At 45.0% G+C, this 12,017-nt stretch overlaps 1 protein-coding gene across 1 annotated transcript in view; it reads left to right on the top strand.

Annotated features, from left to right (window-relative positions):
• Nucleotides 1–11,188, top strand: part of Mtmr9 (myotubularin related protein 9) — a 24,207-nt gene extending 13,019 nt beyond the window's left edge. The window contains exons 6-10 of the mRNA XM_021181913.2: nt 1,483–1,644; nt 1,970–2,111; nt 3,494–3,714; nt 4,907–5,058; nt 7,624–11,188. Of these exons, the coding sequence (XP_021037572.1) occupies nt 1,483–1,644; nt 1,970–2,111; nt 3,494–3,714; nt 4,907–5,058; nt 7,624–7,787 (841 nt within the window). The 3' untranslated portion in view covers nt 7,788–11,188. The remainder of the gene's footprint in view (nt 1–1,482; nt 1,645–1,969; nt 2,112–3,493; nt 3,715–4,906; nt 5,059–7,623) is intronic.
• Nucleotides 11,189–12,017: the final 829 nt, after the last annotated feature.

The raw sequence follows: 12,017 nt of genomic DNA, 5'->3' as shown, positions 1-12,017 counted from the left end.
GCCTGCCTCTGCCTCCCAAGTGCTGGGATTAAAGGCCTGTGCCACCATGCTCGGCTTGTGATCTTGTCTTATTTGTCCTTGTCTGGCTTTGATACCTGAGTTGGCCTAATAGGTAGATTCATGGCACTCTCTCCAGGCTTTCGGAAGACGGGCAGGACTGACATTTAGTTCTTCACGTGTTCCATGGCCTGGGAACCCTTCAGGACCTCGGCTTTTCTTTGATTGCAGATTCCTGGTTTTGGTTACTGACTCTGTTGTTGTTGTTGTTGTTGCTGCTAACTTGTTGTACTGTTCATGTTTTTGTTTTTGTTTCTTCATGATTCGGTCTTGGCAGTTCTGTTTCCCCATTTTCTCATTTTTTTAGGGTAATCAGTTTGTGGTATATGATTGCTCATAGGAGTCCACAATCCTTTTTTCTTTCTCAGTTTGAGGCAGGATGTCACTGTGTAACCCTGGCAGAGTTGGAACTCACTACGTAGACCAGACTAGCCTCAGACTCACAGAGATCTGCCTGCCCTTATTATTCAGTTTGCCTACCTGGATTAAATAAAGGCCTGCCACTATGCCACTCCTCTGCGCCTTCCACTCCTGTGCTATCAGCTGCGGTGTCTCCTCCTGTCATGCTCATTAGATTACTTGAATTTGCTCTCTTTTTAAATTATTTAATTTAGCTAATGAGTTTTCAATTTTAGTCAACTCACTTTTTGGTGTGTGTGTATGTGTGGCAACTGAAGACAAGGCTTGGGTATATTAAGCAAATGAGCTCCACCCAAGTCTTCATTGAATTGTGTAAGATAAGCAAAAAAAAAAAAAAAAATCTCATGTTGAATAAGCACAGATGAGCCTTACTAGATAGCAGTCTTTTTAAATTCAGTCCTGAGCTCTTACCGTGTGTCAGCTGTTGCCAGACTAGCAGAACAGATTTGCTACATCTAATTACATCTTCCTACATAGAAGGCTTAGAGGTTCATCTCTCCTGGTTCCTCCTTGTGTTTCCTCCACCTGCTTGCTTCTCCTTAAAGGAGGGATTTACAAGTTCTTCAGGGAGTAGCAGGTGGGGGTTGGGGGCAAGGGGGTTTTGGAGCTAAAATGAATAGGAGCTGTGCTGGTCCTGGGTGTTACTGCTGAGACCTAGATCATTTAGCAGCTCTAGCATCAGATGTAAGTTTACCCAAGTCTTGGGATCAGATGGTCACAGGGCAAGGCCCTGGCCTCTGCCTTCCCAGGTAACCCAGCATCGTGGACTGGGCCTCCCTCCGCTGTTCATTCAGCAGGAAGAGTTTGTCGTGAGACATTGAAGCATCTTTGCAGTGGTGCTAAAGGTCATTTTCAGTCCATAGTCCTCAGTTTGCTGCATAGCACTGTAAGTGTTCTGCATTGCTTTGCCACCAAATGCACAGAAGATGGATTTGGATTTGTTTTCTGTATCATTCTGTTTTATCTGTCTTTCTTCCTGTAACGTTCTCTTTCTTGTTTTAAAAGATACCATGTTCTTCAGGAGAGCCTAATCAAACTCGTGGAAGCATGTAATGAACAAACCCACAACATGGACCGGTGGCTCGGCAAGTTGGAGGCCTCCAATTGGCTGACACACATCAAGGAGATTCTGACCACCGCCTGCCTGGCGGCCCAGTGCATTGACAGGTAGCGTGTGCTTGGCCTCCCTGGTTATAAGTTTGATGGGAACAGCTTGCTCAGCCACTAAAGCAGTGAAGGCAATTATCCCTGCTATGACAGGGGCTGTCTGTGATTTTGTAAAGGGCTAGAGGTCAGTTGAAGGGTCCTGTGAGATTTGTTGGTGCAAAAGAATTCTTGCTATATGAAGTTTGGGATTTATTTTAGTCTCATGTTTTCCTCAAGAAAATTCTCATCTGTCCAGTATCTCATTTAGACTCTGTATCCTACTGATGGTACAGGAAGTGTCCATTATTACGGAGTTTCCCATCTGTACTCTGGGTTTTCCTTGCAGGGAAGGTGCATCAGTGTTGATTCATGGGACAGAAGGAACTGATTCCACACTGCAGGTGACTTCTCTGGCCCAGATCATCCTGGAACCAAGAAGCAGGACCATCCGAGGCTTTGAGGCCCTGATAGAGAGGGAGTGGCTGCAGGTGAGAGCGCAGCTGGGAAGGCACGGGAGGGATGCCAGGCATTGGAATTGAAGTCTCACTTGTGGTGCTAACACTATGCATGACAGCTTGATCATTGAAAAATTTTAAGTTGTATGTTTAATTTTCGGTGAGTCAGATAATCTACCTTCACCCAAATAAGAATTTAGACTTATCATTAACTTCCAGTTTCTCAGTCTCCCATGCTGTTTGTTGAACTGGGTCTGCATACACATAAGCAGTCGACCCACCACGGAGCCGCAGCCCTGCCCAGCATCTCTCTGTTTAGATTACTCACACTTGTGCAGGTTGAGCATCCCCGGTGTGAAAATCCCCAGTGCTCCACAATGCTGACTCCTCAGGTCTGTGATTACAGCAGTGGGAACTCGGGTGTGGAGTCAGGCTGCTCAGAACCACCCTCAGGCTGGGGATAAGGTGTGTGATGTGAGGCTTAGGTTCCATCCCCAAAATATATCATGTTGCACACACACTTGTCAGACCATGAAAAACCCTGGAGCCAGAGTACTTCTGGTCCCAGTCAGACAAGGGATCTTCAACTTGTGTTTGTTACCAATGTGGAAAATAGAAAGACTGTTAGACATAGAAGGCTTTCCATGAGCTGAGTCTTGATACAGATAAGCAAGCAGGAGGGACGGTGGGACTGTGACCATGAGATTGGACTTCCACACAGTCTGCCTCTTGTCCATCCTGCTCCAGCCTACACTTCCTTTAAGATCCAGTTAAAGGTCATCACTTTCATGATGTATTTGAGAACAGAGCCTCCTTAAACACATGAAGTTGATTCATTCCCTTCATATCCTGTGGTTGTCATTAGAAACTCTTATCCTGTTTTTGTGTTTCTCCCTAGGACACACCACTGCCTTATTAATGTAATGCGATAAAATGACTGTTAACAGGCCAGGCGTGGTGGCACACGCCTTTAATCCCAGCACTTGGGAGGCAGAGACAGGCAGATTTCTGAGTTTGAGGCCAGCCTGGTCTACAAAGTGAGTTCTAGGACAGCCAGGGCTACACAGAGAAGCCCTGTCTCGGGAGGGAAAAAGACTGTTAACAGCCACACCTTGAGCAGTAGCTAAAATGAAGTGTAAGGATTTTATAAATCTGTCATTACTTAAGCTTCACCTTGCATTTACTGTCTGAAGGACATTTTCAGTCTCCAAGTTCGTCTCACTGCACAACTTTGCCAAGGGTGTGGAAATCATCACTTTCCTTAGTTGCAGAAATTAGCCATTTTAACCCAGAAGCTCAACCAGGCAGGAGCTACCTTGCCTTTGTGGTATCCCAGGAAGTAGAAGTGCCCTGGGATTGTTTGAACTGTGTTCTCGGGTGTACCATAATGGGATCATTTCTGTCGTTTCCGCTAGGCTGGTCACCCATTCCAACAGCGCTGTGCACAGTCAGCCTATTGCAGCAGCAAGCAGAAGTGGGAGGCCCCCGTGTTTCTTCTCTTCCTGGACTGCGTGTGGCAGATCCTCCGGCAGTTCCCTTGCTCCTTTGAGTTTAATGAGCATTTTCTCATCATGCTCTTTGAGCATGCTTATGCTTCACAGTTTGGGACATTCCTGGGCAACAATGAAAGTGAAAGGTGAGTGAGCTCACACACGGTCTCTTCCCAAGAGAGATTGGGATTTGGGTGTGTGTGAATGCTGGGCTGGAGAGATGGCTCAGTGGGTAAGAGCACTGGCTGCTCTTCCAAAGTCCTGAGTTCAATTCCCAGCACCCACATGGTGGCTCACAACCATCTGTAATCGTATCTGATGCCCTCTTCTGGTGTGTCTAAAGACTGTTACAGTGTACTGATACCTTAAATAAATCTTGCCAGACAGTGGTGGCGCACGCCTTTAATCCCAGAACTCGGGAGGCAGAGGCAGGTGGATTTCTGAGTTCAAGGGCAGCCTGGTCTACAAAGTGAGTTCCAGGACAGGACAGTCAGGGCTAGAACCCTGTCTTGAAAAACCAAAAAAAAAAAAAAAAAGAAGGAGGAGGAGGAAGAGGAGAAAGAAGAGGAGAAGAAGAAAATGGAGGAGGAAGAGGAAGAATCTGCAGTGAAGCACAAATTAAATTTTGCCAAGTACAGACACCTCATGTGCCAAGCATGCACTCGGTGAGAGGGAACCCTAGGCTTTCTGCTGCTGGATTAAAATTAGTTGATACACAGCTTAAAATCTCGGAACAGATTAGACAGCCATTTTCATGTTAGTGTCTTGCTGTATGATCACAGTTTCATATATTTGGGAGACAAGTTATGATATAACCAAGTATGCCCTCCTTCCTCTTCCATAGTTTAGGAGAATAAGATGCAGAGAAATTAAGTAACTGTCCAGAGATAGCCGCTAAGCCATCAAAAGTGTGGCCTGGGGCTGGAGGTGGCTCGGCCGTGAGGAGCTCATACCGCCCTCGCAGAGGACGAAGACTGTGCTCCTAGCACTCTGATTGGGTAGCTCACAGTGCCCTCTCAGGACAATCGCATCCCTGCGACCACAGATGTATACTCTAAAGTAAAGCAGATATAAACCTCAGTACAGGTCTTCTGGCTCCTGGTTTACCTGGGAATTGTCCCCAGGCCCTGAGTGTCAGCCACTGCCACTTGCAGAAGGTTTAGGAGCTTCACAGAAGTTGCTTTTGACAGATAGTTCTCATCCTTAATCATTTTGTTTCTCTACTAAGAGTCTTATTTTATGTCACAGGGGGAGTTAGTACAAGACCTGTTAGGATGAGCACTTACGGGTAGTTCTTAGACACTAATGACTCTAATGGTGATTTTCTTTTTTGAGCAGATGTAAGTTGAAGCTACAACAGAAAACAATGTCTTTGTGGTCATGGGTCAATCGGCCCAGCGAGCTGAGTAAATTCACCAATCCACTCTTTGAAGCCAACAACCTGGTCATCTGGCCTTCTGTGGCGCCACAGAGTCTTCAGCTGTGGGAAGGTAACTACCCCACTGTGTGCAGAGAGTCACATCCAGCAAGCTGTGCCCTGAGCTGGCCTGGGGTCACATGCCACAGTAGTTGGGTTTTTGAAGATGGTCAGCTGGTAACCCACAGACCTGTGTATGGGTGTTACTGGTTTCTCAGTGTGGCATGACCGCTGACTAACAGGGATGCTTTGACAGGAGTTGGTAGACAGCTGGGACATGAACGAATTTTAAGTTCTTCTATCTGTTTCATTTCTTAAGCATCATTACAATTGAATGAGTGTTAAATGGTGTCACACAGTCATTCCAGTAGGATGTGTAAGTCAGCACAGCACACCAGTGGGCGCTATGGGAACCACTGTTCATGTGGAGTAGCAATTCATGATGCTTTCCTAACTGTAGTCTAAAACAGCATCTTACGTGTGAGTTTTCACATGAAGCTAATCTCCTTAAAGAGCAAAGCTTTTTTTGTTTTGTTTTGTTTTTTAAAAGACCATATATCACATAGTGTATATTAGGTGTTCTTTCCAGTGGCACAGTAGATGTTCCATTAACTTAGTAATCACTTTGAAGACAGTGAGTGCATCTTCATGCTTGTTTACACGAAGTACCATACATACAAAGAGGCTATTGTTTGGGAAGTTCTCCTAGGTTTTCGTTTGTGTCTGTTGACAACTTGTAGTAACTGTGGTACTCTTGGGATAGCTCATGTATAGAAAGTGATTTGCCCATCGGGTGGTGCTCTCTCTGGACTGCCTCTTGTTCCTCTTGGCATGTCTGCTAAGTGCATCTTCCTCCTCAGGCTGGGTGCCTCCCTCCTTAGAGTGCAGGGAAGCTAAATGCCTCCATCAGTGTCGAGGTTCCCTGAGCAGCCCCTGGGATTTAAATCTGTGATGGGGCAGAACCTCTCTGCTTACTCTCTGGATTGTTGTAGTCACAGAATAAATAATTTCCTAAACGAGAGATTGCCACTTTTCTTCCTTTGTAAAGGTTTTGGGGCTGGTGAAGTAGCTCAGTGACAATCCGCGTTCTGTCCCCAGGACTCATGTGGTGGAAGTAGAGAACCTACTGGCTCTTGCAGCTTGTCCTCTGACTTACACACACACACACACACACACACACACACATACACACACACACATGCATACATCATCTGAATAAAATGTAATAACTTTCATTTTCCAAGGCAGTTTACTTAAAAGCCACTGTCATACTTAATCACTGAAATGAGAGGCCAGCTGTTGGAGACAAATGCCCTGTCCGGAGTGGGGCTCCAGAGATAAAGTGGTGGAGGAAACACAACTGCTGTGTGCTTACATCCTAGGAGGCGTTCATAGTGACTTCTGATCCAAGAGTAGTAGACATGTAGTTGTGGAATAAAAACAACAACACGAGCCAGCTTTCTCTAAGCATTTGGCCTCTGTGTCTGTGAAGTTCACATGCACAGCCAGAACCAGCTGTGGATTGGATATTTCAAAAAGTTTGTCCTGGCCGGGCAGTGGTGGCACACGCCTTTAATCCAGCACTTGGGAGGCAGAGGCAGGTGGATTTCTGAGTTCAATGCCAGCCTGGTCTACAGAGTGAGTTCCAGGACAGCCAGGACTACACAGAGAAACCCTGTCTTAGGAAAAAAAAAAAAAAAAAGTGTGTCCTGTGGCAGGTTAGTTTCTAGTTCACATTTTCTAAGCAGCACAGTACCATAAGTATTTACAGTGTCCACACTGAATAGGACAGATATCTTGAGATGCTTGTGTGCATAGATTAAAAACAAACACTGTCATTTGATGTAAAGGATTCAGCATCCAAGAATGTAATACCCAGGAGCCATTCTGGAGTCAGTCACCTGAGATGACAAGCACCCCTTCTGTCCACAGTGAGCCAGTGGTGGTTGTCTGAGGAGAGGAGCAGTTCCCTGTGGAGCTGGACAATGACTAACGGTGTAGCGTGATGTGAGTTATTGATGTTGAGGTGTAAGTAACAGCCTGTGCCTCTGATGTTACCGCCACCATCACTATCCCAGTGAGAAGGGTTTCACTCATGCAGGCAATCCCCAGACCAAATAGAAGTCTGCAGTTGTAAAATGGGTGACTTTGATTATGAAAGTAAAGACTTCGTGGCACTCTTAAGTTACCGGCTTATTTTCATGAGCATATAACAACAGTGTTTCTGGTTATAACCAGTAAACACCTCCATGACAACTGCAGTTCTTTGCTACTGTGTGGATTCTTTCAGTTACTGAAGAGTCTGTGTAGAGTATTGTGAGGCACAAGGTAAGCCAGGTGTGGTAGTGCATGTCTGGAATCCTAGCTGCTTGGAGGCTGAGATAGGTGGATCACAAGTTTCAGGCTAGCTTGGGCCATTTAGTGAGACCTGTTTCTCAAAATCAGGAAGAGCTGTTGTTCCATAGTAGAGCATTTTTCTGTTAAGTGTAAGGTCCTGGACTCAATTTGTAATGCTGCAAAACAAAAGTTTAGACAACTATAACATGAGTTGTGGGAAACTGTACAGTGCATGGAGTTACCAGGGACACAGTGCTTCTCTGAATATCCTACTCCTGTTTTTCATTCCCGGATTCTACAGGAATCTTCTTACGCTGGAGCAGATCCTCTAAGTATCTGGATGAAGCATATGAGGAAATGGTTAACATCATTGAATATAACAAGGAGTTACAAGCCAAGGTCAATGTCCTGAGAAGGCAGTTGGCTGAATTGGAAACAGAGGATGGGCTACGAGAGAGTCCTTGAAAGATCGCCTACCTGTCCTGAGGACCTGTCTAGTCCTGAGTCGTCTCTCCCTCTGTTTGCCCTTCAGTTCATGTACACAGTAGCCTTGAACTTGGCTGTAGGTGCGGGATCCCTGTAATGTAATGGCCTTCTAAGCACTGCAAGGTGGCAGTCACTCACACACAGATATGGCCTGTTAGGCCCTCCACTTAATGAGCAGGTGGTGCTGTCACCTCACTACATATATGATACCTATGCCCTATGCTGTTCTCCATCTCTAGTTTCTCACCAGTGGTCCAGACTAGTTAAGAATCCATCTACAACATGGGCCAGGCTTATTTGCATTCAAGTATAGAGGTGTTTCTTTTTTTAAATGGAAATAATTGGGAAGCCACAATTGTATGTTTAACATGTCATCCTGCCCCTATCCTCCACTCCCAGTTATAAAAAGACCATTCTTTTTTAAAACAGTTTTGGACTAACAAAGCCTGTTTTGTCAAGGAGGAAAACCAGAACAGTTATTTGTGATAAATCTGTGTCAAGGGCAACAGATGTGGTCCTCTGATAACTTCATTAAGAAAAGATAAATTTGCAAGTTGACACTAAAAGTGTGTGCCCTAGAGAACTGAAGTAGAATTCCTTACTGGTAGCCATGTGCTACTATTGCATGGACTTTTCAGGTTTCTGACCATACATACAAAATGTGTTTTGAGCAATGGGTGTGAATGAAGCCATCACTTGACTAGCATTCACTTTTCAGAACTGTACAGCACGGACAGCACCCGTGAGCCAGAGGTCTGGGTTCTTGCTGCACTGGTTGGTATTTACTTCCATGTGACTTATTTTACTTTTAAATATTTTAAGAGTTGACTTGTACTACAGCTAGACTTTGATGTCAGTGTGAGTCATTTGCAAATCTGTCCTGTGTTAGGCAAACAGGATTGCGCTGGATTGGGGAGCTAGAAAAGTGGCACAGCTGCTTGAGACCGTGCTGTGTCAGCAGCAGGGCTGCAGTGGCTGCAGTGTTGCAGTTAGCCCTGGGTGCTGCACCCTTGCATGCCTGTGGGTTGGTGCTTTGCAGCTGCCTGTCTCGTGGCAGGTGCCAGCTGCTTGCTGTTGCAAATGCTGTCATTTCTAGAAAAGCATACTTGCAGAGTAATTTTTAAAGTCATGTCAACTTCATCTTTTCCTGGCCCCTCTTTGAATTGTGTATCAAGGCGAAAATAGAACCTCTGTGGGTGGCACCCCTCTAATCCCAGCACTTGGAAGGCTGAGGCAGGAGGATTTAAGTTTGAGGCCATTCTGAGCTATGATATCTAGTGGGTTCCTGGCAGCCTACCTTAGAGTGAGGCTAAGACTCTAGCAGGGTGTGTGGGCCCTGCTGAAGCACTGGAAGGTGACCACTGTTTTCCATCTCCAGTTGCCCTGCCTCCTCTTCCTTCCTCTTTCCTTTGACTTGTGGCAGTGGCCAGGCACCAGTCAGCAGTCCCAAATCTGCTCGTGGGTTTGCCCACTGGTACTTCTAAGCTTAGCTCTACTCTTGACCTATTATTTGGCTCATTGAGGAGTGGAGCACATGCAAGGCTGTCATTCTGAAGGCCTGGCTTATGTGAATTTCAAAGAAGAAATTGCCTGGATTCCTTGGGGGCTGCTCAGTCACCATCCCCATCTATCACTCTACCACTGCCCAGGTTTTCTCCTATTTTTTTTCTCAGCCATGTGTGAAGTCCTCAATTTCTCAGCTGATCCATAAGAAAAACCATCTAGAGATTTTTTTCCTTTGTAGTTCTTAAAAAGTGATTCCCACTGCTGTGGACCAGTCTTAAGGCTTCTATGCACAGAGATGTGGGAAAATTATTATGTCTGGTCAGGGAGAGCTCTGCTGCACCCCCATGTGCTTAGACAAGACATTGTGCTTGATGAACGCTCTCTGTGCATTCCTGAGTCATAACTCCTGTGTTCCAGAACCTTTGCCGTTTTCTGTCTCCCATGAAAACAGCAGTCATCACTGTTTTTGACCAGCTTGCATTTAGTATTGATTTATAAATAGAGATTATCTAAATATCAGCTTTAAAAGCAAACTTTGGTATCGTTCCACTTTCCAAGGGTCATTTAATAAAGCAAACACTACAGTTTACCAAACTCAAGAGCTCGGTTAAACACAGGTGTGTTAGCACTGAGTTGGGGTTTTATGGTGTAACGTTGTCTCTATCCTTGCTTTGGATGCAGTGAATAAATGCAGCAGCTACACTCAGGAAACTGGGTCAGTGTGATGCTGAATTGCCTGAATGACCATGGCTCTAAAACCTTTGGTGAAGAAGATGGAGGTACAATTCATGAGCAAGTGGAGCCATGTAAGAATCAGGAATCATGTGACCCCTTGGGTCCCCTCATACCCATGGTCTCTGCTTACATCTGAGGGGGATTTCACAGTGCAGGCCACAGACTCTGTGGGAAGGTCTCAGAGGCTGTGGCCCTCCTGTATCAGCAGTGCAAAGATGCTTGAGTTTAAGTCTGTAATTTTTTGAAAATCAGAAAACCAGAGTTACTTGATCATCTAAGAAACTGGAAACTTCTTTGTTGGCAAGACTTTACAGTGACATCAGTAATTTTTTTATTTTATGCAATGAAGAGAAAAGCAGAAATAATAAATCCAAATGGTCTTAACACACATTTATTTTAAGGAAAAGTTAGAATGTCAAAAGACAGAATTTGAGTGTAATCTTTTCACCAAATATGGGAAGATGGTAGCAGATAATCATCTGAAAATTCTAAATCTAGGGTCTAAACTCTGAATTTGAGACCTGACACAGTTGGGTCTTACTGCTGCATATCATTTCTGAAAAATGAGATTTAGTGGGAGTTTACCCTTTGATTTGCTCAGGGTTTGGTTTGTGCTAATGAAGTCACAGGAAAGATTTGACCAGAATTTAATCTCCCAGTGTGAAAACTGGGGCAGAGCCTTTCTCCACATCTCAATCCTTAGAGTGGCCCCTGGGAAGGGTCTGGTTTGGGGTGGAGCCATTGTCACTGGTAGGCTTGCTTATGGGATTTCACATGAAGCTGAGGCCATAAAGCTGGTCTGTGCAGATGCTAGTGACAACTGTGTGAGGGCAGGGGTCACTCTAGTCCCCACCCCTACCAGATTCTGGAAGCTTTGACCTTCACCAACAGGTGATGCCACTGGGCACATCTGGTACAGATTATAGTAGCGGTTCTCATTGTGTCTCAAGATGACTTTCTTGCAGTGTTTGGCCGAAGACAGAACTCACTCCAAAGCTGGAACAGCCATCATCTCAACAGAGCGTGTGACGAGACTGGTTTCTCCATTTGTATTTACTGGCAGATGGTACAGAGTGCAAAATGTCCTTTCTACTGTAAGTTTCCAAACTTTTACTCTAATAAATTTGGTTCTGCTCTCACTGTGTCTCGTAATCCACTGTCCATAGCAGCTGCTTCCTTTGCACAGCCATCCCAGAGGAAACCCGAGATTATAGGACTAGGTTGTAAACCTCTGAACTCGTCTGACTCTTAAGATGAACAGCCTTGCAGAAGTGCAAAGTTTGCACGTAGTGAGCAGTTGGAGCTCCCTGTAGGTGCCGCATTACCCTCATGGAGCCGACGTTGATAACTTTTCTCTTTAGCCTCCTGCGAGTCAAGGGTTGGCCGTGACTTGTGATGAGGTGGCAATGTGTAGCACTGCCCGTGCTGTTGTCTTAAGACATTGGATCCACTTTAAACTGCAGGGCTTGGGGAAGGTGAGATATTCCCACAAGCAAACCTAGAACCTGTTGCTTAGTCCTTAGAGATTTGTAGGGTTACATTAAAAATAATTGTACTTGCACAACTTAATTTAGAAAAAGAACGTGTGTTTCTTCAATAGCCGAGCATAAGGATTGCACCCTGTATCTGAATGTGGCTCTTTAGATGGAAGTGCACTATCATTTGTGTCTTAAACAATAAAGTTGCACTGTGTGGCAAAACGTGCGTGAAATGTATGCTTTGCTGAAACTTGAGAATGCTTACAGAACAGTGTTTGTATTGTATGTCTCTCTGTGCACATTTGTGTGCACACATATACTCTTAGGGAAAAGTCTAAGCGTTTGAAAGTCTGCCCGACATTTTACTTATATCCATAATGTTCAGTTAGTAATGAGTTGATTTATGTCATGTAACTGGAGCCAGCTCCCCTGAGTTGGTTTGTGAGAAATAGCCTCTTGAGTATGGTACTGTTTGCTGCATAGTATTTTT

This window comes from Mus caroli, chromosome 14, assembly GCF_900094665.2.
Source record: "Mus caroli chromosome 14, CAROLI_EIJ_v1.1, whole genome shotgun sequence".
NCBI classification, from domain to species: Eukaryota; Metazoa; Chordata; class Mammalia; order Rodentia; family Muridae; genus Mus; species Mus caroli.
Note: the sequence above shows the minus strand (reverse complement) of the source record. Positions and strands in the feature narration are given on the sequence as shown.